Raw genomic sequence first — 25,905 nt, 5'->3', positions numbered from 1 at the left:
CCTCACCTCCTAGAAAATACTGGCTCCGCCTCTGCATACAAGTACAAACACAAGAAAATAAAAAATAATAGATACATATACATACATATAGATACTTTGTGTATGTGGTGAGAGACAACTCATAGTATATGTAATCATGAAAAAAGGTGTCCTTTCTATGTTCCCCAACTAATAGTTGAGAGTGTTTGGAGATCACAAAGCCACAAGTAACAAAAGAGTCCAAACTATAAGTCATTCTTTTTGGTGAAAACAAAGCCTTTGAAAACAACTCCACATCTGCTTTGTTTCTGTTGCTCTCCCTTTTGCAGTTGTTAGCCAATCCATTCTATCACCAAAACACACACACAAACACACCAAAACACACATCAAACAAACCACCATTCAATAAAACCACATACATCACCAAATCTCCATTAATAAATTCAAATTTCATTTCAAGAAAATCAAGAATTGATCTCACAACACTAATCAAGAATGGGGAGAAAAACAACAACAACAAGCACGATGAGGATCATGCGAAGATCGATCTTTACTTTCCTCCAAAACTACCAATACTTCACGTCGACTCCATCGCTTCTCGCGTTCCCATTCGCCGTTTCGACACTCCTCTCTCAGTCGCTCGTTTATTCGTCGGATATTTTCCCGTTAATCCACTCTCGCTTGAGGTCGCTTTTTCTCGCCGCCGGTTTCCCTCTCTCTTCGGAACTATTCTCCCTTCTCAATCTCAAGCTCTCTCAAACAATCCTCTCGTTTCTCTTCGTTTCTCCCTTCACATATTCATTTCTCCTCCTCGCCAAAGCATCCGTAATCAAAACCCTCGATCAAAATAAACCCGAAGAAAACCCCCGAGTTTCTTCTTCGATTTCGCTTTTTATTCCACTTCTCATCACTCAACTATGCAACTCGTTACTCATACTTGCGGCCAACGCCACTTGTTTCTTCATCCTAGTCATATTCTTCAACTTTTTATACGTTCTAGGCATCTCTTCACCGGGGCCCACAATGCTCGTTTCTGCCTTGGGGGTCGTAATTTACTCCATTGTTCTTGCGAATGCTTACATCGTCAGTAATTTAGCTTTGGTGTCGACTGGAATGGAGAAGAGGGGTGGGTTCATCTCGATTCTTAAGGCGTGTGTTATGATACTATTCCAGGGTAGAAACGCAACTGCATTGTCATTGGCTGTGCCCGTGAGTATGTCTTTGGCGGCCATTGAAGCTCTTTTTCAATACAGAATAGTCGGAGCTTATAATAACGGTGGAGATGCAACTGCGATGATTATCGAGGGAGTGCTCGTCGCTTACTTGTACGCTTTGGTACTCGTTCTTGATACAGTTGTCGGTTGTGTGTTTTGGAAGATTTGTACGAAAGATCAGCGGATAATTGACGAGGAGGAAATGCACTCTTACAAGATCGAAATCGAAGACAGAGATGGAAAGTTTCTAGCAAAATCGATATCGCTAGACGAAATAATTCCTTAAAATAAAAAATCTCATTGATCAAAGGGATTCTCAGATACAATAAAGTTGATTTTTTTTTTATTATATAATGTTGGCAGAAGAAAGTTGTGAATGATTTCTCTGATGAGAACATGTATGGGGGTAGGCCTGTAAATAGTTTCCAAAGAGAAGAGCGAAAAACGTAAGACGATTTGTCCCAATCGTTTATTCTGTTTTCTTCATTTATCTAAATTCATTTGCCAAATGTTGATTTGGCCAATTTGGTACGTAAAAGTACGAAAATAACAAGTTGATGTGTAAGTCTTTCAACAAAGTCAGTGAAACATCTTTTAGAATTGCTTATAATAATATGTTCTTTTAACTTCAGAACAAATGATCAACACTATATATATCCATTATCGACTATATATATACGTTGAAGATGGAGTTTCATGTTCGTATTTTTAGTGCGTAAGCGTCTCGATTTCCAGCAAAGCAGTTGCTGCAAATTGCATCTTATTACTTCCGAAAACTATATCGCATTTTACATCCCGATAAAATAGACCAAGGAAGACTGCAAAACTACTGGTGAAGAATAATGAACATCTTTCGGTCACAATTTGTACCGACATCTTCACGCATGCTGCGTAAATTGTACGGTTAGGATTTACTCCCTACCAAGTCAACAGCCATTTCCATTCTACGCGCAGAATTAAACTTGGACTGTGTGTGTGTTTGTGTGTGTATATATATATATATATATATATATATATATATATATATATATATATATATATATATATATATATATATATATATATATATATATATATAGATCTTCCCCATGTCTATACATGGAAATAAATTGGACCATGATCTAAAGAATTTGCAGAAAAAAGTTTGTATTGGAATGGAAAATGGTCCAGTTGATCATAGTGCAGACAACTGTTTCAGCCTCTCTCTGGACCAACTAGAAAGATTATATAGTTGAATTTCAAGGCTCATTCATTCTATTTAAATCAAAATATTTGTTGCCAATACTATTATAAAAAATAAAATAGTTGACTGCAATATTTGTTGCCATTGTAGACAATTTTCATAAGAGTCCAAAAGTACAGTAAGAGCTAGAAAAAAAAAAAGTTGTTTTTTCATTAATATATGATATATTCAAGGGCAAATTACGGCGACCCCGAGGTCAGCTCAAATTACGCGAAAAAATATCTTTTGTTTTTGGTAATTACAACTACCTTCAACTATGAATCTTATTACACGTACACCTCTATATTGTCAAATTTAGTTGAATCTTCTAGATTATGTGGAATATTCTTCAGTTTGAACCCGTTTCACACCATTTCAACTTCACATTTTGAAACAAGATGATCATAAGATATGAGTCTTGACTTGTAAATATCAAATTGTGGTGCATCAGAAACTGTCTTTTTGCAGAATACGAGCACAAACTAAATAACATTTCACGGAATTTATAAGATTCTATTGGATTTGATACCATAAGGGTGGACGTCTGAGAAGATTCATAATTGAATGGTGATTGTAATTACTCAAATATGAAGGGGTGTTTTGTAATTTAACCTTACCTATGGGGTGGCCGTAATTTACCCTATATTCAAATCAAGAACTTCCAAAATAAAATAAAAAATGAACCTAATGAAACAGATCTGAATTTCTAGAAACTTAAATCCTAACAAAAACTTATTTTTCTCCTTTAAACTCTTTAACCCCTATACTGCTATACAACCAAATTTTCAGGGAAAGGTTCCTCATTTTTTACCTGACTAGTGCAAAAGAATTAGTGTTAGTCTAACTAAACCGTTAGTGCTCGTTACACGTGTCAGCATTCTGAATTCCGATCCCCTCACAAAAGCTGACGTGGCAAATGCGAGGAATGCAAAACGAAAGACAAGCCCCTATCACCAATCAATCCAACCCGTGTGTGATAAAACCTCTAGGAATAGACTTTTATAACTCAATTTAAAAACGATCCATCCCGATAAAGTACAATCCTAGACTTACGAGCCCAGCCGAAAGCCATTCACTCCGTTTTCTTCGAACTCGTAAAGCCAATATTTTCGTCGGCTGGCAAATGCGGAGGAAGCTTCCGAGGGTCAACCATCATAACTTGACGTATGTTGACCGTTGTGAAAGAATCACTTTAAAAGTTTCCATTTCTGAGCAAATATTTACATTCGGAAATTAAAAAAAACTAAACAAAAACTATATCGAATTTGCCAGCTCGACTGGCGAATTTGTCATGGACTTCAGAAAAATTGTTTTAAATTCATCAATTGCCACCCGAATTTCGTACGACTGTTGATTGAAGGATTTAGATTTGATAAGAGCATTTTAGGGAAGGATTTCAAATAACTCCGTCGTAAGTGGATCTCTGATCCACACTAATTAAACAAAAACTAGTTAAAATTGAGAGCTAAGGATTTGAAATTCATAGTAAAATCCTTCCATTTAACTTTTTTTTGAGGTCCACTAACACTTCTGCAATCTTTGTATCGGCAATAGAGTTGATCACTATAAGGAATTGCTATTTCTTCATGGATTAGTTTAAGTTCTTACGAGGTAAAGCTTTTCTTATTTTACACGATATAGCTCTCTCCTCGTTGGAGGTGTTTCTTCGAGCCCCGACAACCTCAAAAAAACACAGCATAAAATTCTCTAGGGCCAAACCAAATCCAGACAACATTTGGTTATCACCTGAGAAAACCAAATGTAGAACATCTCTAAGAAGAGCACAACCATCCACTAGCACAACACCATTCTCAAAACTATGATAACAATGAGGGAAATTTACAGTTTTCATCCCTCAAGTTTGCGCTGATTTCACATTTGGTCCCCCATGTTTACAAAAAACACATTTGGTCCCTCATGTTACAATAATTTAACACTCTTCGTCCTTTTCGCCAATTTACCGTTACTCCGTCAGTTAAGGCAGTGATGGGCACACGCTTGATTCCATTAGTACAAACGAAAACTTGACGGAAATGACTAAAAGTGTTGAATTTTTGAAACATGAAGGACCAAATGTGTTTTTTGTAAACATGAGGACCAAATGTGAAATCGGTGCAAACTTGAGGAAACAAAACTGTATTTTTCCGATAACAATGACATTAACTTCACATATCTAAGTCATTATTGCATCTGGAACAATAAATACTCAACAATGATATAAACACTACCACCAAAACAAAACAGATCTAAGCTATCAAGGGAAGGCATCAAGAAGTTGATTATATTACCGCACATACGGAACAGCAGCATAAATTGTAAATCAGAGTGTAAAGAGTAAAGAGAATTTCAAGAACTGTACCGAAACTCCCGAAGATAGGTCTTGCAATATACAGATGAAAAATCCAATTCGAAAAGGCAAAAACAAGTAGACGCTTATAACCTTTCTTTCTTGGGTATTTCAATTGTTGGGAACTATACAGCTTCAAGGCCAGATGAAATGTTCTATCTGGAAACAGGTCGATAATATTTCAGCCACCTGTTAGCTGCAAAAGTATAAACCAATTTATCAGAAAATTTAAATACATACACGCAGTAAATACCGACTTCTTTGTACAAAGAACTTCTATCATAAAACTTAAAAAGAAATAAATACAATACAGTTCCAGCTTTTTTCAATATGCAATGGAACACTACACTTACACTACACTAGACTATTCCAAGAACGTCTGTGAAGAATTAAATAAAAAAGAAAAAGAATACGAAAAATGAGAGCTAAACTAATCTCTTCTAATTAAAAAAAGAAAGAAAAATAATAATAATCTGGACGCTAGGAATACGACTACATTTCAGCAAATGAAGTTTGAATTCATTGCGCGCCGAGTTCGAATCCCATTGCCAACGCTTTCTGGGTCGAGCTTGTTGGCTTATGCCTAGTGTGGTTTATATCTCTCGTGTGGTTTGCGAGCTATTGCACAAGAGTGGAGATTTACCGTCTATTTCGGTTGCGGGTTCCTTCATTACAAAGAAAAGAAAAGAAAAGAAACACTTTAAATGCATTGCACAATGTTAGTAATAGTCATTAAAAAAAAAAATTGTATCTCTATTTAGATGCATTGTTGCTAAAGAATAAACAACAAAGGTGCTTAAGGTAAACATTTAAGGACATAAACCCGTCGGCAAACCAAATTACCAAACTCTAACTTGGTTAGTATCAAGTTAATTAGTATCAAGTTAATACGTAAAGGATCTTATTCGACAAGTTAATCATTGTCAGATGTGGTATAAGATTTCTCTAAATTATATGAGCTCCAAAATACAAACATCACCGAGCAAAATAAGGTTTTCGGTAAATCATATTAGTTGTCGGGACTTGTCGGGAACTGAGATTCTTAGTGTGGATTACAACTAGAGTCATAAATAAATACTATAGTATTTGTCCACACTTCTTTTACACGTGCACAGTATACCCGACTTATTATCCCATAAAAACTTCAATTATTTTTCATATTCATAATCTCAAATGTTAAGTACATCCTCTTACCGTCGAAATAAAGACCCTATTACTCGAAGGAAGCATCTCCTTCTCTATATTATGCACACAACGTCAAGCGTTTGTTCAGTAGAACCTCGATAAATTAATACTCAGTAAATTAATAATATAGCCTAAATAATAATTTCTCCCGGTCCCGACTCGGTGAGAACGTGCTAAATTATTAACTCGATAATTTAATATTTCGCTAAATTAATAGAATTTTCCTAGTCCCGACTGTGTTAGTTTATAGAGGTTTAACTGTACTTGGCATTTATGCCTCCGTTAGATTTTCTTGACATACATTGCACATTAATTATTTCCTGAAAAATCGTCCGACAAGTGTATCTAAGCAGTTCTCACACACTATGATTAGAAATTTATGGCATAAACGACTTTGAAAGTGGTTCAAATTATAAACGTCGCCACAGTTTTCCTCTTCTGTCCATATCTTTGTCGAGCCTTTATAAGAAAAGCTTTAATATGTCTATTTATTTGCATCTTATGCGGACATTATCAATTGACTGATCCAACCGTAAGTTTGGCTGCGAAGGTTATTTACTAAATAAAATTTCCCAACTACGGTAATTCGGGCGCGAGGAAGCTTATTGAACTAAAAAATCGGCACTCACCAAAACCGACTTTATTGGAAATTGTTTATGATTATTATCAAAAGTGGGTAAGTACGAGACCGAGACCATTGTAACCATAAATGTTTTTCGACTTTAAAAGATCTATTAAAAGAAATACCAAATCTGAAATAACTCGCCGAACTGAACTATTGGGGACAAGTTCTTGGACGAGTGCACATTTCAAAACTTTCATGCATGTTAAATATGGCATTATTCAATTGTAATTGAAAACATATTACTATTATTTAGTATTTCATCAAAGATGTAATGAAATTATTTGTTAGCAACGCTAACATTATTATTTACTTATGCTAAGCAACCATCAAAATCACCGACGAAACCCCGGCCCGTGTACCTATCTTCGTCATTCTCCATGTGCAAGTAACGTACTAACTTTTCCACAAGTAATGTTAGTATACTCCTACTATTTATAGAGTTAATTAAGATTCCAACCGCTATTCTTTTATTTTGTTCTTGCAATAAGGTTTATATTTAGAAAAAAAAATAACTGAAAATCCAAAAGAGGATTAATAAATTTCGATTTTAGTTTTTCAGTAAAAAAGAAATGAGAAGCATCATACAAGAACTTGGACCTAGTAGACGTAAGTGTGGGTACTGGTGAATTATTTCAGATATTGTCACATGTTCTTTTGATATCGGCTTTTGCCCAGTCGATTTCTTTAAGAAAAACAAATTTAAAAAACATTTAGAGTTAAAGTCGGTTTCTTGCCCACTGACTTTTAGTTAAATTTAAAAAAAAAAAAAAAAAAAAAAAAATCAATGAATGAATGTGGCCTAGTGGATGCCGACTTTCTGCAAAATCGGCTTCCTCTCTCCCGACATACGGTAGATTGAAAAATATTTTTATTTAGTGGGTATTTTCGAATTACTTTAGCCTTTTTTACCATATTTGGTCAATTGACTAATTAAGATTCAGGAGCATAAACAAATTATTTGGAACTTATCCAAAGAACTGAACTAATTCGACCGGTCAAAACCAACTTCAACTATTCAGATTTCCAAGCAAGTGGTAATTTGATAGCACAAAAGAAACCAAACTAAAACAACAGAACTGCATAAACTGTATATGTTCATCAAACTCGATACCAAACCAAGAATTTGCGTCCAAGTATTAAATATTCAAGAGTTAGTTTCCTTATCTAATTGTTTAATCACTACACGCCGACGCACTCAGCTTAAAATGTTTCAGAGCCATCGAGAGAAATTAGGCATGATGAAAATAATGAGCATTTTTTCTATTTGTACCTCGAATTTAAGGAGAGATTTGATCCTTAAAAGATGCCGAATCGTGCTCTTTATGCGTTTCAGCATTAGAGGGTAATGGATTACCAGTCCCATTACTTCCCGCGTTGTTTTCAGGCTCCATGGGTGGTTCTGAGGCTCGAGGAACCTGCTTATGTAGACAAAACAATAAAACAATCAAAAGCAATACCTTATGATGTGTCCAATTACACGTGAAAAAAGTGGAAGTCAAAAGTGATTCTGAGCTTTTTTTTGGTTCAGAATCACTTTTGAAGTGTTTTCAATAGCAGCTTTTGCTTCTACTTGTCTTAAAAAAAAGTTCTTTTAAGCTAAAAAAGTTCTTTTAAGCTAAAAATAGAAAGCACCCCCGGAGCAACTTCTCTTAGAATAAGTTGCGTAGAAATGATTTTTCATGGAGTTCGCAAACACCCCCAACTTTTAGAAATAAGTACTTATCATTGACTTAAAGTCATAATCACCAACTTCTGCTTTAAGAAAAAGTTTTGCAAACACCATCTATATGGGCTTGCTTAGAAGCTAGCTCCTTAAAAGTTAATATATGAAACTGCAACACCTCATAGTTGCATATATATAAGTCGAGAACCTAAGAAATATATTGGAATGAAAAAAATATTTCTCCCTTTCAAAAACTCTGATTTCGAGAAAATACGTTAAGGAGCATAATTTCTCTCGTCTTTTCAGATAAAATGTTAAGATTCCCAGATATTTTTAAATATAAAAAAAAAAGTCGAAAGAGAGAAATAACCTCTTGGGAGACTGAATATTCAGCAGCTGCATGATTTTTCATTTCTGAAGCAGCAATTTCCACCCGAGCTTGAACTTCTGCCGTTTCTTTTAAAACAGCATCTGCTTGCTTGAAATCATCCGCTTGATGCTTTGTCGATTTCTCACTCTCTACTGCAGAATTATGATCACCATGCACATGGGCACCATCGTTCTTCACAGGTTCCATCTTCCTATAGTAAAGTGAAACAAAAGCCCGTCAAATAGTAAAGTGAAACAAAAGCCCGTCAAACATTTTTTGCCTTGCAAAAAATGGCTTATATGTCGGTTTTCAGATAAAAATATTCACCTGTTTGAATAATCAGCACCCATGACAGCAGAGACTGGTTTGTTGGACAGTAACACGCCACGAAGAGGTTTTCCATCGATCATAGTTTCGATAGTATATCCATCTGCCATGCATTTGATGACTTTAGCTTGGAAAGTCCTCTTTCCCATCGGAGTCTGATATTCACTTATATAGAAATTCTGCCTCCCTGCATCGGAAATGATGTCAAAATCAATCTATTCCTTGAAACATTTTCTTCAAAAAAAAAATGCGGGAAACTTGAATCGGGTATCGAATTGAAACGTCTATCTTCAATTTTCACTGCAAATATACCAACGCCTCTTTATTGACAGAAAGATAAGAAATTTAGTCTTGCCTGATGGCATATAACTCGATATCGGCATGGGTTGATAAATGGTGGTGTCTTGTTCATGTTCGACACCGGAAGAAGCCTTCCCATACGCGGGAGTAATAGCTTGTTGTTCTTGGCATTTCAATTTCAGCTGTTTTCTCAGAGAGAGCTTTTCAATCCGTCTCTCCTCCCGCTCAATTTCTCTTGAAAGCCCTGATAATGTAATTCTTTGATGCTTTAATATAATAATACAAGACAATGTGCAACTTTTTGATTTAAAAAAAAACGAGGGGGATAAAATGAAACCTGTATGCAAGTAATAGATGTCGTCCAGTGCTTCGAGATTTTTATTACAGCCGCCTATAAACACAAGAACACCTCCCACCTCGGGATCCAAACTTTCCCCAGCCATCGAAAATCTTCCGGAAGGTCCCTCTCCATTAGCTAGTATTTTTGTCCATGCCCCAGTTTCTACATTCGAAATCAGCAAATAAGTTTTTTTTAAAGATTGATGAACAATCTTTACCGAATTGTCGGGCACGCATCTTAACTAAAAATGATGTGTCAAGAATTTCACTGCATCTCAACTAATTGATGAATGTCAAATCTTGTAACCTTTTTTCATGCATAAACTATATTGATTTTTCAAAAATTTTAAAAACCAATCTAAGCGATTAAAATTATTTATGTAAGAAAAAAAAAAAGATATCTCAAGTAATCGAGATTTTATCGATTCTGCAATGTACTTCAAATCCTATTTTTGGAAAAAAAAAAAAAAAAAAAAAAAAAAAAAAGGCAATCACTTACCAATGTCAAGCATATACACATCATCATACAAGCTCTGCTCATCCGAGAAACCACCAAAGACAAATAACTTATTGCCAAAAGCAATTGTAGTGTGACCGCCACGAGGCGGCATTAGTTGGCCAGTAGTGTTCAACTTACACCACACAAGAGTATCTGTTCGTCCAAGGATAACAAAATAAATTAAGTCAATATAATTTATCAAGAAAACTGTCATGTGAAAACGGAGTTAAAACATATAGTTAATAAAAGACAATTCGATCATACCAGCATCGAGTATGTAAACATCTGATAGGTAGTAATCACACGAGTCTTCACCACCTATGACAATGATTTTGTTCTTCCAAGACGAACATGTATGGCTGTCTCTCTTACTTGGAGGGGTGCCCGATGGAACTACACGTTTCCACGAGAAGGTCTCTGCAAATAATTGAAGAACGAGATAAGAAAATTGGGTTTTTAAGAATTATATTCGTTTATCTAATTGAAGGCGACTGCGAGGCAAAGTACAAAGTTCGTACCGGTATTTAAAATGTAGAGATCATCATAGTAGATCTCACTGTTGTCGGATTTGCCACATCCACCAAAAATAAAGAGTCTTTTACCAATAAGAGCTGCACTGTGACCTTCTCGTGGTTCCGGCCCGTCGCCTCTGACGCTTGGTAAGATCCACGTATTGGAGGCTTGCATGTGTAAAACATGTCAGTATAAAGTTAATTGACAATTTTCTATATGATTACAACAAGAACATAAAAAGAAGTAAAATGGATAAACAACTCACATGTATCTAATATATGCAAATCGTTAAGTGGCTTTCTTCCATCTGTACCGCCGAAAACGAACAAATTATCACCAACTGTTGTACAGCTGTGGCTGTCTCTTGGGGTAGGTGGTGTGCCCTTCACCGAAGGCTCGCTCCAAAGCATATTGACTGATCACATAGAAATACAAGATATTGAGGGCGAATACTTATGGAACTCGAAACTGAATCGTAAAAATCATTCTTACAAGAATGTGGAAAGCAAATTACAATGACAAAATAATCATGCACTCCGTAAAATTAATGAAACACGATTTCAACAGTTTCCATATCATTTATGAATAACTGGAAAATTCGAGAAATGTGTGTAGAAGGTCCCGACTTTCCGAATCCGACACCATATAATAACTAATCGATTGATGATGTGACTGACAACCAGATAAACATATTTAACCCTTTTAAATACAAGATAAAATTTGTAAAGAACTTTGTCGGATCTCGATTTCAAATTCATATCCGTCTTATTCTTCCCTATATTCCTCTTTCTTCGAGAATTCCGCGCACCTGCGCCAGCGCACATGGTTACATGTTCAGGTTGTTCTATCTAGTCCATTCCCAATTTCATCAAACCTTAAGCATAACAAAGAAGCAAACAGGCATTTTCTACACATAAAACCCACGAATCAAATATAAACTAAACAAAACACATCGTACAAAAATCCAATTAATTGAAAAATTAAATAAAAGACCTATATGAAAAAAACAAGAAGGGGGGGAAAACAAACCGGTATCAAAGATATGAAGTTGATTAGTCTGGCACTGATCCTTCCCATAACCGCCGAAAACATAGAGAAGCTTGCCCCCTCTAATGGCGTTGCATGTGTGGCCCCACCTCACTCCGGGCCCACCGCTCACACCGCTCACTTCTCTCCGCTGAACCCTCTCCCATCTCATGGCGGTGCTCTCGATACTCATTGTTTTCGCACAGAAAAATCAAAGGGCTGCCCACACAGTTCAAAAGAAAAAAAATTGAATTGAAGGACAATTAAAAAAGCAAACCCTGGAGAGGAGAAAAAGGTATAATTGGGAGAGAGAGAGAGAGAAAGGGGAAAGAAGGTATTGAATTTTGAAATTGGTTTCGTGAAAATCGAGAAATGGGTTTAATAAGCTTTTAAGAACTTTTTTTCATTAATGAGGATGGCATCAACAGCACAGCACAGCACCAGCAGCAGCAGCCCAGCCAGTAATTACTACGTGTTCATCGATTACTGATTTTGCTGTGGGTTTAAACTGTAAATTCACTCCATTTCTTGGTTTATTTATTTGAGGGTTCTCCCCTCATTATATTTCTTTTTTGGGGACAACTATTTTGAATACTAAAATTTGCTTAGTTGAATACCAAAAAAATAGAAATTAAATAATTAATTGTAAATTACTTTAATACCCTTAATGAAAATTAAAACCAAAAAATATTACAAATACTATTTTTCTTTCTTAAAAACCAAATAATCAAAAACCTAAAAAAACATTTCCCTCCTCACTCCCAAACCCCTCACCTCCTCCACCTCCTTCTTCTCCCTCCCCAAAAACCCTCCTAAAAAACCCCAAAACAAAAGAAATCAAAACCTTACACAACTTGCAAAATGGCCTCAAATGACAATAGAATGGTAGTTTACGAGCAAGGAGAACCCATTCAGGTATGTATTTATGTATTTTTTGAGCTAAAACATCGATTTTGAAATTTTTTTTTTTTTACAACTCGCCATGTATTTTCGACACATACAGGTCGAAAATACCCTTATTTTCGACATGTATGTGTCGAAAACACCCTTCGATTTCGACGCCTAAGTGTCGAATTATGATACAATTTTCGACACTTAAGTGTCGAAAATTACCCATATTTTCGACACTTAAGTGTCGAAAATTGCATCATAATTCGACACTTAGGTGTCGAAAGTGACCCATATTTTCGACACTTAAGTGTCGAAAATATGGGTAATTCTCGACACTTAAGTGTCGATTTGGTTCCTGTTGCAAATTTACTTGTCTTATATTTTCGACACTTTTGTGTAGATCGATTGCACCCATTCATTTACCACGTCAGAAAAATTCCCAACAAAAGAAGCTTTAATGGCATGGGTTCGTGAAGTATGTAAAAGAATTGGAATGGTGTTAATGATTGGGGGTTCGAGTGACGGGGATAGAGGACGTAGGACACCGTATGTGATTGTTCGTTGTGAGCGTGGGGGCCATTATGTTGGCAAGAAGGTACCAGGTGAAGATGATCAAAGACCGGGAAAAAGGAGCACCGGTTCAAAGAAATGCAATTGTCCGTTTAAATTGAAGGGGACAAGGGAACACAAGGATGATGAAAAGGCTGAGTGGAAATTGGATGTTAGTTGTGGTATTCACAACCACAACTTATTCGAAAACTTGCACGGACACTCTTATGCCGGAAGATTATCAAAGGAGGATGTTTCCTTTGTTCACACTATGAAGAAAGCAATGGTGAAACCAAGGGCAATTCTAAGAGCGTTGAAGCAAAAGGACCCGTCTAATGTAACTGGTATGAAGACAGTTTACAATACTATCTCTAAGTTAAATTTCAGTGAATTGGATGGGAGATCTCAATTGCAATCATTGTTTGTCAAGTTGAAAGAAGATGAATACCTCTCGTACCATAGATCGAACGAGTTGAATGCGATTACCGACTTGTTTTGGATCCACCCGAAATGCATTAAGTTGGCACAGTCGTATCCGTACGTATTCGTCATCGATTGCACGTACAAGACCAATCGTTACGGACTCCCATTTCTTGAGATTGTGGGTTTTACTTGTACCAACAAGACGTTCTCAATTGCCTTTGCTTACTTGGACCACGAAAAGACGGAAAATTTTGAATGGGCGTTGCGTTGTTTGAAGGAGGCCATGACCAGTTGTCCTCGGCCTAATTGCATTGTAACAGATCGAGATTTGGGTTTAATGAAAGCAGTGGCCAATGTGTATCCATCGAGTCATCACTTGCTGTGTCGGTGGCATGTGAACAAGAATATAGTGGCCAATTGGAAATTGTTCCCAAAGGACATCACCAAATGGAAGCAATTTCAGTCGAGTTTTTCGGCTCTTATTGAAAGAAATACCATAGAGGAGTTCAATGAGGATTGGGAGGATTTGAAAAGAACATTTATTGGTTATCTCCCGGCTATAGAGTATGTAGCTAATTCATGGTTGGATCCGTACAAGGAGAGACTTGTATCGGTGTGGACAAATAAGTATACTCATTTTGGAACGTACACTTCTAATAGGGTGGAGGGGGCACACGGACGAATGAAAAGGGATGTGCGTAATTCAACTAGCACATTTGTGGATTTGTATACGAAAGTCCACAATCAAATTGTCGAACAACACAATGACATCAAGGCTTCCTTTGAAGTAAGTAAAAATACTTACGAGCACACTTTCAAAATGTTGATATACAATGAGCTTCGTGGAAGTATCTCAAAATACGCTCTACAACTACTCAAAGTTGAGGTGGACAATGCGAAACTATTGCAACCGAGCGATATGGGTTGTAGTTGCGCCATCCGAACAACCCACAGTCTACCATGTCGCCATGAACTTCATGAGTATGTTGTTGTGAACAAATGTCCTATCCCACTTGAGTTAATAGGCTCGTATTGGAAACACATGAGTATGGAGCCCGTCGCGACCACAGGCCAAGTCATCCTACCAACCATCGACGAAGAATTATCGGAATACCAGAAGCTCTTTGAATGTGCCGATCTCGATGCAAAAACTCGATTGCGCAACCATTTGAGACATTTTACCCACCCAGAGAAGACTAACCTTACGGAGCCTAGTGAAAAAGTTGTTAGCAAAGGTCGACCGGCAAAAAATAGGAAAGACAAATCAAGCACTCGGGACAAATCACATTTTGAGTATGTGGAGCCAAAGAAAAAAAAATCGAAGCAAGCTAGTTGTTCTCCAAAGGTAAATGTCGCTACTATCGTCTCATTTCATTGAAGTTGTATTTTATAATTGTGCTGAGTAATGAAGTGTAATATACTGCAGCTGATACCTGTACTGATGAGATTACGAGGGCATTCGAATGATTCTTTCAACACTATACCAACTCAAGAGTCAGGAAAAAGCACTATACCGACACAAGAGTCAGTCAAACCATTATTTGAAGATGCAGATGTGGGCTTGCCACCAGGTTTGATCGGCAAGAATAAGTACATTGACACGATCCATCCACGATTTCGTATGCACGTTCGAGAAATCATCAATGTCGGTTCAGATGGACACTGTGGATTTCGGGCAGTTGCCTCTATGATGGGATTTGGAGAAGATGAATGGGGTCGAGTGCGAGATGACATGCTACGGGAGTTGACTTCTAATTTTTCCACTTACACGACCATGCACCGTGGCGAAGAAACCGTTAGAAGCATGCAAGCTATTGTGAGTAACTGGGATGTTCCTGCAACTCGTGATCATTGGATGTCTTTTCCAAATATGGGTCATGTAATTGCTTCAACATACAATATTGTGCTTGTCTACTTATCCAAGTATCAGTGTCTCACGTTCCTTCCCCTATCGAGCGATCCAAAGCTTTTCAGCGAGAGGCAAGAGCACGGTATGGCATTCGTCGACAACTGTCACTTCGTGCATGTTGTCTTGAACAAGAATTGTCCAATACCTCCTATCGCCGATTATTGGTACCGATGTCATGATCCTAAAGCTGATGGTTGGAAGCCTGCAGAAATGGATGGTCGGATTACAGCATTTCGAGAATTAATAGGTCAAAATGTTGCCACGCGAGAGAGTTTCGAGATTATTACTATATCAGACAATGGTGATAGTTCTCCCAACATAAATATGTAAAGTTACTGGTGCTACATTCAATGTATATACTTTTTTTTGTTTTTTTGAAAAAATTGCTATTTTTTTTTTTTGTGAAATTAACCCCAGATATATTGCAATGTAAGATAAAAAACATATTCTAAGTGTTTTTGGAAAAAAAAAAAATTGCAATTTTTTCAAAAAAAATTGAGAGTAATTCGACAGCTAGCTGTCGAATTTGAGCTGTATCAAATTAATTTTTTTTGAAAAAATTGGATTTTTTTTTTTTTTTTTTTTTTGTGAAATTAACCCCAAATATATTGCAATGTAAGATAAAAAACATATTCTAAGTGTTTTTGGAAAAAAAAAAAATTGCAATTTTTTCAAAAAAAATTAATTTGATACAGCTCAAATTCGACAGCAAGCTGTCGAATTACTCTCTGTAATTCGACAGCTAGCTGTCGAATTTGAGCTGTATCAAATTAATTTTTTTTGAAAAAATTGGATTTTTTTTTTTTTTTTTTTTTTTGTGAAATTAACCCCAAATATATTGCAATGTAAGATAAAAAAACATATTCTAAGTGTTTTTGGAAAAAAAAAAAAATTGCAATTTTTTCAAAAAAAATTAATTTGATACAGCTCAAATTCGACAGCAAGTTGTCGAATTACAGAGAGTAATTCGACAGCTAGCTGTCGAATTTGAGCTGTATCAAATTAATTTTTTTTGAAAAAATTGCAATTTTTTTCTTTTTTTTTTTTTGAAATTAACCCCAAATATATTGCAATGTAAGATAAAAATAATTTGATACAAGACTAATCCCAAATATATTTCGAATTATAAAAAATATTTTCATTTAAAACAACCAAAATCCATATAAAACTAAATTAAAAAACAAGTAAAACAAATAAAATCCATCAAACAACATCCATCTAAAAAAATACAAGACTAATCCTGTATTTTTTTCTTCCTACTAAACACGCGTTTCACAACCGCCTGTGGGGCATCGGACGAGCTCGATGGCGGTGGAAGTGGCCCTATCGAGCTACCTGGAGGTGGTGGTGGGGCATCCGACGACCTCGAAGGAGGTGGAAGTGGGGCATCCGGCTCGATCAATCTGACAATATCATTTAGGGTCCCCCACATGACCGTATGAGCGTCGGATGGCGCAAGTCCCCGCACCTCGCTAAGTGTACCCTTTACCAACTCCAAAATTTGTGAAAGTTGGACCTCCTTATCGGTACCACCCTCTGGACGAGCTTCATGGGGTCGAGGTCGATCCGCCTGGGGTCGAGGTGGATGGGCTCCATGCCTACTCAGTTGTAACATGCATCTGAGTCGGAACCAATTCATGTAGTCCGGCGAAGTGTCCGCCTCCCCGAGTTCAATTTCAACGGACCTCGACTCCTCGTCCAGACAATACTCCTCCCACCGATCAGAGAATCGTTCGCCGTACGCAACGAAAATTGAGTTCTGGACCGGTCGACCTTTGCTAACTAGAGCTTTGTACATATCTTTTGACATGTATGCACGACCTGGAATGATTTGCACCCGGTTGAACTGCCTCAACACTCTGTCCGGATGATATGCCTCGAAGTGGTCCATGCAACATATCATCCCACTAAACCAAGCAGAATCTGGCATCGGGAAACGATCACGAATAGCCGTATACGGTGACCATATAACCTATTAAAATAAATAAAAAATTAGATGTAAAAACCTACTTAAGTAGTAATAACAAATTATTAAAGTGGTATGTTACCTGATCGGGGATCAAATCATCTAATCGAGATCGCAGGTACGACGCTCGTTCAGGCGTTGAAGTAGTCTTTGACTGAGGCTCCCATCGGCTCGCTAATGGCCCCTCGAATTCCGTCTTCAATGTGCCACCCCCCAAATAAGGAAAGTGCTCGTAAATCCATGACTGAAAGAGCGTCAGCCAGCCAGCCATCGAGTTCGTTGATTTTTGTGAGGCTGAGGAAAGCTCATCGTACAACCGGCAAAGACATGCAGTGCCCCAAGCATACTCGCCGATCCGATCCAAATCAGATACAAGATTTAGGTACTCAACGCTTACCATGTTGCCTGTCTTGTCGCACAGTATAGTACACCCGAGCAAAAATAACAAATACGCCCGAATGGCGTATGTCCTCTTCTCCGCACTATCTCTCATGGTCACTTTGCTAAATTTAGCCTTCAACCATTCCAACTTGACCGCTTTCTTCTTGTTTACATCGTCCGGGTACTCACCTAGCAACTCGAACATCAAAGTACTGGGAATGGTTTTGGAATCACGGACCAAACGCTCGCAAGATACGGTACGCCCAACAACTGGCAAACCGACCAACGTACTCACATCGTCAAGTGTGATGGTCATCTCTCCAACAGGTAAGTGAAATGTGTTGGTAGCTGGCTGCCATCTCTCTACGAAGGCTCTAAGTAGATGGCCGTCCACAGTGTTGTACGATGCCTGTACAACTGACATTAAACCACATCTTTGTACTACCTCTTTAATAAACGGCGCCGGCTCCCAACCTTTCAAAGTTGTTGTGTGATTTCGTATTCGAAATTCTGAGCCGCGCTCCGAACGATCTGGCCCTCCGTTCACAATATGATAAGCAATGTGCTTATCAAATTTTGTGTACAATTCCGGTATCTCGGGACCTAGGACCGGTTCATTGCTCGAATCACCAACTTGTACAGTCGAATGTAGAGCCGGCACCGGATTCGTTGACGAAGAACCCTCTCCAGACTTCTTCTTGGTCGTGGTCTTTTTCTTGGTCGTGACTGGTATGCCCTTGCCTTTATCGGATAATTCCTTCCTCTTTTTACGGTTCGAGACAGTCGGAGGTATACGAGGTTGACGTGGTTCTTCCACTGCAAAATAACACACAAATAAAAATTAATATACATAATATAAACACAAGCAAATAAAAATAGGAAAAAAAAAAAAAATAAATAAATAAATACCACAGTTCAAATTCGACAGCAACCTGTCGAAATTTGTTTGAATTTTCGACAGTTAACTGTCGAAAATTGGTTGAATTTTCGACAGGTTGCTGTCGAAAATGCAACCCATTTTCGACAATTACAAAATCCAAACTCAACCCTTTCACCATTTTCGACATCTACTTGTCGATTTTGGATGAATTTTCGACATCAACCTGTCGAAAATTCATCGAAAATCGACATGTACAGGTCGAAAATGGTGAACCAAGAACCGACCCACGAATCTCAAATCAATGCTCAAATCGACTGAAATCAGATGCACCCATTACTAATTAACGATCATTCTAACCTAAAACAACCAAATCCTAATTACCCATATCAAACATTCAAATCTTAAATAAATATTAAAGAAAAAAAAAATCGAAACAACTATAACTTACTATTCGAAGACGACGACGGCGGCGGCTTCGGGCGACGTTGGGCGGCGTGGGCGGCGTTCGGCGGTGTTTGGCGTCGGCGTCCGGCGGCGGCGATGGTTGGAGCGGCGGCGGCGGCGTCGGGCGGCGTGGACGGAGGGAGGTGGACGGAAGGAGTTTTTTGTGTTTGATTTTTTTTTTTCTTTTTTTTTATTTGGTTTTCAAATAGGTAATTTCAAAGAAAAATTGATGTAATTAGTATTTTGTATGAAAGGGTATTTTTGTACTTTTATTTTTATTTTGGTATTAAAGTAAGAAAAAACTTAAAAATATGTACTCAATTGTGGTTTTCAACTAGGTAGTATTCAACTAAGCAAAAATTAGTATTCAAAATAGTTGCCCCCTTCTTTTTTTGCTATGCATACCATATTAGACTTGAAATTTTAAAATTGGAAGGGATTTTGATTTCCACTTATTATTTTTTTTTTTAAATTTGATTTTGGAATAATATTTTTCATTTTAATTTTTGAAATTTTGATTTCCGATTTTTTAAAATATTTTTGTATCGGAATTGCAATACCGATTTTCGAAAAAAAATAGTTCCGAAATTGCACTTGTAATTACAATAATGTTATGTATTGTATATTAGGATTAATAGCATTTTGTCTAACTTTTTTTTTACTAGAGAAAAACTGATTTCATTAATCAAAACAGCGTCACGTGTGGTGGAATGGTATCCCCTCGTTACATGACAATTCATTCATAGAAGCTAACTGGTGCGCTTAACAAAACTAAACTTGCACGAAACAAAAGTAGTAGAAATTCATAAACTTTCTTCAGTATAGGCTCCAAATGATGTTTTTGTAACCTCTCCTCCTTTGAGGCCGAAATCACTTGTAGACAATCACCTTCCAGCATGATTGAGAGCCACCTCTTTCCTTGTGCCTGAGTTAGCGCGTCCATAGCCGCATGGGCTTCCCTATCGACCGGTTTCGTGCGTCCTGGAAATTTGATCACGGATCACCAAATGCATTGACCCCCCAAAATCCCGAGTGACCATAGAAACTATATAATGGTCTTTAATGAGGCATCAAGGTTGATTTTGAGTTCCCATCCATAGGTGGGCTCCACACAGCCGCAACTAAGGGTTGCCTACGTATACTTACCGGTTGGATTGCTTGGTTAAACGCAACAATATATAGTTCATGCTCCAACCCACGAGATCATCTCCATGTAATCCCTCTTCTCTGTGTCTACTCTTGTTTCGGTGATACCAAGCAGCCCACACCATCACTAAAGCGAGCAAAAAGGTGTTCGTCGGAAGCGCCCGCTGAAGATGCTCGAACCAACTCCATATTGAAGGGAAATTGTTAGAATCCTTTGGATTCTGACTTTGCAAGGAAACGTGTAAAAGAGTTGTACCACAAGTCTAAATATGCCATGATATAAGAAGGGGAGTTTCCTTGTGTTTTAATTCTTTTAATTTGTCATTAATTGATTAATATTAGGAATTTTCTTTATACAAAGAGTTTTCTTATTTTACAACTTATTCTCCTACGTGAATAAGAATCCCTAACCTAATGGATTTTATTTCATTGGTATTTTATATTTTATGGGAATTAAGTATTCACTAGTAGTGGGCTAATATTTCTTTCCTATTAAAACTCTTCTTTGTACGTAAAACTTAAACCTAATGGGTTTCTTTATTTCTTGTACAGGAAGATTCAATCACGTATAAAAAGGAAGACATCAGAACGTGATTGCGTGTGTCTTCTGGAGAGAAAATTTTTGCTCTTTTCTTTGCTACTCTTCCAGCGTCTTTTTTTTTTTTTTATCGAGAGTAGTGTTCTGAGAAAATATATTTTTTCCTCTCGTTTTTTATTGCTCCATCGTGATACGTGATTTTCATAGAAAATATACCGGCTTCAAGGCTTTGTTGTGAAGACACCAAGATTCAAGGAGTATCACAAGTTTGTTTCTTCTATACAAAAAGAAGATCGGTTCTTCGGGAGAGGGGCTTAAACAGATCTCGGGAGGAGATCGATCCGCCGACTGAGGGATTCAGCGTTGAAGGGAATTCAACCGTGCGGAGCAAGGGACGTGCTGCAAATTGAAGATTTATAATTCAGCGTAGTATACAAGAACGGCGTCAACAAAGAGGGAGTCTTTGTATTTTGATTAAGTCCTACTATTGTATTCGTAAAACTAAAAATTAGTAAATTTTATTTGCAGGTCCCCGTGGATGTAGGGTACAATTGTATCCGAACCACATTAAATTTGTGTCTCATTTATTTCTGTTTTTACGAACCGCTTCACGAACTGTTGCAACACTTCACGCAACAGTAACGAAAAACTGAATCTGACAAAAATAATTTATATCTGCACGAAATAAATTCTAACAATTGGCATCAAGAGCCTGTCACTAGATACACTTAGTGAGATTTTGGGATGTAATTCATTTTTATTTTTTTTTTGTGCAGATATGAATAATCATCGTGAAGGCGCATTCCTACCACCTCTCTTGGGTGAAGTAAACTACTCTGATTGGAAAATAAGGATGAAGATGTTCATCAAATCTATTGATGAATGGGCCTGGCGCGCGATTCTAATTGGTTGGACACCTCCTACCTCAATGAATGAGTCACACGAGATCATTCAAACGCCAAAAGAGAAGTGGAGTGATAAAGAGGTACGAATAGCAGATTATAATTCCAAGGCAACTAAGCTTACTGATATTTGTCATTGTTTCATAAGGGGCTTGATTGAAAAGGGGGTTGTCTCAATTGATTATGCTGCAACGGAGAATGAATTAACTGATGCTTTTGCAAAAACCCTTGATGCACAGAGATTTGATTCCTTGCGAAAATCGCTGGGAATTTATGTTGTTTAATCTGATTCAGTTGCATGAACTATTGCAACAGTCTGTGTGTCAAGACTTACAACTTTTAGTAGTAGGACACGTCATATGTTTTTGCATCTCATATAGGACCTGCATTAAGCATACTGCATCTGATTGAGACAAATGTGAATTTGATGCTTCGTGTATTTCTAAACTTTGTGGGGGTAGAACTTCACCAATTCCCAAAATGATTACTTAAAAGGCTCCAACTTATTAATTTCTCTGAATAGTCTTATCATGGTTGGATGTTTTTAGAGGGAAAAGCTGCCTCTTTTAATGAGTGAAAGCTACTTTTGAACTACTGTTACTAATATATATATCTACAACCATTTGGTCAGTGAATAGTTCGAAGCCTTTTTGAGTCGAGTCAGTAAATCACGTGGCCGAGAGCTCGCTACAAGGCTCAATTAGAAAGCCCAGGGGACTACACATTGCACGGCCAATATAAATTATATATATGGTCAGTGAATTGTTCGAAGCCTAGTTGAGTCGAGCCAGTAAACCACTTGACCGAACACTCACTACAAGGCTCAATTAGAAAGCCCAGGGAAATACACATTGCACGACCACTATAATCTCGTTCCTTTTAATTGCTCTGATTTTCATGGGAAAAAGCTACCATTAGATGTGTGTGTTCGCTACCTAATAAGAACATCTTTGTGTTTGACTTGGGATTATTAAGTTTATTGGTTGCATTGGCAGTCGGATTTTTGGGGATTGCATTTATCGTGAATGTGAAGATAAATCCCATATGTTTTGTTTGTCCATGCAGTATCCTATTCACATATGTCTCTTCACTCATGTTTATTTCTCATGTTTACTTCTTGTCTTGCATTAGGCATTATTTAAAAAAAAAAAAAAAAAAAAAAAAAAAGAGAGAGAGACGGGATTTTTGTTTATGTGCCGGTTAAATTTAATTTTTTTGTTGCAGCCGGATCTATTGAGCTTACTCCTCACATTTCCACGTTTCGTATGAAGTTTGGCAAAGTCTGTAGTCTTTGTTATTTAATGTTGGATTTGATATCACTATTCTTTGATTTTCGCATTGTAATTATCGTGTGGTTTTGAGTTTGTGACTTCGTGTGCACGTTATGTATGGTGATTCTTCTCACTTACTTTCAAGATTCTCTCTTCGTTTGATCTTTTTGTTAAGTGTTTGAACAGATTGATCGACACATCAAGATCATTAGTCCATGTTGATTTATCTATGCATGGTGATTGCCCATAAAGGGGGAGAAAAGAACAGCAACGCTAGCATGAACACAGGGAGAGTTCCGACAACTGTTGCGACAGTGCATCAGACAGTTGCTGGAACAGTGCAGGAATGCAGGGGGAGTTCAGACAACTGTTGAGATAATGCATCATACAGTTGTTGGAATAATGCAGAAATACAGGACAAATAAGATGGAATTCATTGTAAAGGGAAGTTGATTCTGCTACTGCATATTTTTTTTGTTGTTCTTTGCTTAATTGAACAACGGTACACTATCTGCTGAACTGTTTGATAAACTGTTGCTCTGCTACTGCATATTTTTTGTTGTTCTTTGCTTAATTGAACAACGGTACACTATCTGCTGAACTGTTTGATAAACTATTGCAACTGTTTATATTTGCAGATGTTATTTTGAATTTGCTGACTCTTGTTCATGTATGTATCATATATTTAGGGGGAGTAAATGTTCTGACCAATCAATGCCAAAGGGGGAGAGTGTTAGAATCTCGGTGGGATTCTAAGTCCACAACACGAAGTGGAATTCTATGGAGATTTGTATTAATATGAGGAACATATTTTCATTAGTTATCTCATTAGATAATTTGAGAAGAAATAATTTATCTCTCCATATTAACATCTGAACGTGTGTATCCAAAATAGAAGGAATTTTACTTCTTTTAATATTGTGTTCATTGTCATTAATTGGTTTAGGTCTTTACAAGAATATAAAAGGAGGAGCTAATGCCGAAGTTATTTGCTGAGACTTTTATCACGTGGATGATTTACCATGTTGCCCTCCACCGCCCTCCAAGTCTACCAAGTCAAGTAAGCAAAGGGGAAGAATGAAGTCATTTACAAGAGGAGCTGCCTAAGGATCACCTACAGGGGGAGAAACAAATGCAGGGGGAGCTGCTCCGCTGTGAACCATCTGCCGAAGCCACTACTGCTGGAACAGTTGCTGAAATTGTGGCACTTGCTATTGCAGCAGTTGATGCCACTCTTGTTGCTGGATGTTCCTTTAATGCTGAGGATGATCCTTCGTTTTATTGCTTCCGTCTATCATCTGATTGTTTTATTTTCAGGTTATTTTACTCAGGGGGAGAAAATGATTATAATCAATAAACGACAAAGGGGGAGATTGTTAGAATCCTTTGGATTCTGACTTTGCAAGGAAACGTGTAAAAGAGTTGTACCACAAGTCTAAATATGCCGTGATATAAGAAGGGGAGTTTCCTTGTGTTTTAATTCTTTTAATTTGTCATTAATTGATTAATATTAGGAATTTTCTTTATACAAAGAGTTTTCTTATTTTACAACTTATTCTCCTACGTGAATAAGAATCCCTAACCTAATGGATTTTATTTCATTGGTATTTTATATTTTATGGGAATTAAGTATTCATTAGTAGTGGGCTAATATTTCTTTCCTATTAAAACTCTTCTTTGTACGTAAAACTTAAACCTAATGGGTTTCTTTATTTCTTGTACAGGAAGATTCAATCACGTATAAAAATGAAGACATCAGAACGTGATTGCGTGTGTCTTCTGGAGAGAAATTTTTTGCTCTTTTCTTTGCTGCTCTTCCAGCGTCTTTTTTTTTTTCGAGAGTAGTGTTCTGAGAAAATATATTTTTTCCTCTCGTTTTTTATTGTTCCATCGTGATACGTGATTTTCATAGAAAATATACCGGCTTCAAGGCTTTGTTGTGAAGACACCAAGATTCAAGGAGTATCACAAGTTTGCTTCTTCTATACAAAAAGAAGATCGGTTCTTCGGGAGAGCGCCTTAAACAGATCTCGGGAGGAGATCGATCCGCCGACTGAGGGATTCAGTGTTGAAGGGAGTTCAACCGTGCAGAGCAAGGGACGTGCTGCAAATTGAAGATTTATAATTCAACGTAGTATACAAGAACGGCGTCAACAAAGAGGGAGTCTTTGTATTTTGATTAAGTCTTACTATTGTATTAGTAAAACTAAAAATTAGTAAATTTTATTTGCAGGTCCCCGTGGATGTAGGGTACAATTGTATCCGAACCACATTAAATTTGTGTCTCGTTTATTTCTGTTTTTACGAACTGCTTCACGAACTGTTGCAACACTTCCCGCAACAGTAACGAAAAACTGAATCTGACACAAATAATTTATATATGCACGAAATAAATTCTAACAGAAATATTTAGAGCCATTTAACTCGAACGGATGTCTCGCCCAAATCTTCTCCATGCCATTACACATTCGAAATATATGAAGGGAAGTTTCGCTTATGTAACCACAAAAGCCACATGTTGTCGATGGGGAGACTTTTCTCAAGAACAATTCAGCATGTGTGGGTAAAATATCCATGCAAACCCTCCACCAGAAAACCCTAATTTTTTAAGGGATGGAGAAGTTTCCACAACAAGTCCTATTTCTGGTTAACTTCATCGCTACTCGAGCCCCTGGTTTATTACCGCCGGCAAGAAGCTGCCCTGCAACAATGTTATGGTAGCACGAAACGAACTATGAACGCTCCACACCCATCTATCACTAACCTCTCTGCTGCCAGCGGGGATCGAAAGAATATTCTACCTCCGTCAATAGGCCAAAAAAAATCTTAGATAATTGTACGTCCCAAGCAAGCACCTATGCTTTGATTGATAATGTCCGAGAAACGCTCTGGCCAAGGTGAATCAATCGGTCTTCTCGTGTGAATCTTGAAAATTGCCCTCGTCTCCGAGCCAAGGGTCAGCCTATATCGAAGATTCCCTCATGTTGCCAATCCTC

The 25,905-nt window shown here is 37.3% G+C and overlaps 3 protein-coding genes across 5 annotated transcripts; 2 read left to right on the top strand and 1 right to left on the bottom strand.

The window, feature by feature from the left end:
• Nucleotides 1-142: 142 nt before the first annotated feature.
• Nucleotides 143-1,665, top strand: LOC105973283 (uncharacterized). The gene has a single exon (XM_012998304.2). The coding sequence runs from the start codon at nt 475-477 to the stop codon at nt 1,477-1,479; it is 1,005 nt and encodes a 334-aa protein (XP_012853758.2). The 5' UTR covers nt 143-474; the 3' UTR covers nt 1,480-1,665.
• Nucleotides 1,666-3,852: 2,187 nt separating this feature from the next.
• Nucleotides 3,853-12,184, bottom strand: LOC105973505 (Galactose oxidase/kelch repeat superfamily protein). 3 transcript variants are annotated; one of them, XR_016030873.1, is made up of 13 exons: nt 11,613-12,184; nt 10,849-10,998; nt 10,589-10,750; nt 10,335-10,487; nt 10,071-10,223; nt 9,570-9,734; nt 9,288-9,476; nt 8,933-9,119; nt 8,606-8,816; nt 7,843-7,987; nt 5,259-5,427; nt 4,856-4,958; nt 3,853-4,161 (listed from the first exon to the last, which is right to left on the bottom strand). XR_016030873.1 is itself a non-coding variant. In XM_012998535.2 (11 exons), exons 1-10 carry the CDS (start codon nt 11,800-11,802, stop codon nt 7,850-7,852), a joined length of 1,698 nt encoding a protein of 565 aa, XP_012853989.2. In that variant the 5' UTR covers nt 11,803-12,184; the 3' UTR covers nt 5,023-5,427; nt 7,843-7,849. The 3 variants fall into 3 exon arrangements, 1 of the variants encoding a protein (XP_012853989.2); XR_001174258.2 differs by lacking the exon at nt 3,853-4,161 and having other exon boundaries at nt 4,683-4,958; XM_012998535.2 differs by lacking the exons at nt 3,853-4,161; nt 4,856-4,958 and having other exon boundaries at nt 5,023-5,427.
• Nucleotides 12,185-12,218: 34 nt separating this feature from the next.
• Nucleotides 12,219-15,711, top strand: LOC148771223 (protein FAR1-RELATED SEQUENCE 5-like). The gene is made up of 3 exons (XM_088817544.1): nt 12,219-12,524; nt 12,901-14,817; nt 14,899-15,711. The coding sequence occupies exons 1-3, from the start codon at nt 12,471-12,473 to the stop codon at nt 15,709-15,711; spliced, it is 2,784 nt and encodes a 927-aa protein (XP_088673670.1). The 5' UTR covers nt 12,219-12,470.
• The last annotated feature ends 10,194 nt before the right edge of the window (nt 15,712-25,905 follow it).

Source organism: Erythranthe guttata, chromosome 4 (assembly GCF_056151865.1).
Source record: "Erythranthe guttata isolate IM_541 chromosome 4, IM_541, whole genome shotgun sequence".
Lineage (NCBI taxonomy): Eukaryota > Viridiplantae > Streptophyta > Magnoliopsida > Lamiales > Phrymaceae > Erythranthe > Erythranthe guttata.
Note: the sequence above shows the minus strand (reverse complement) of the source record. Positions and strands in the feature narration are given on the sequence as shown.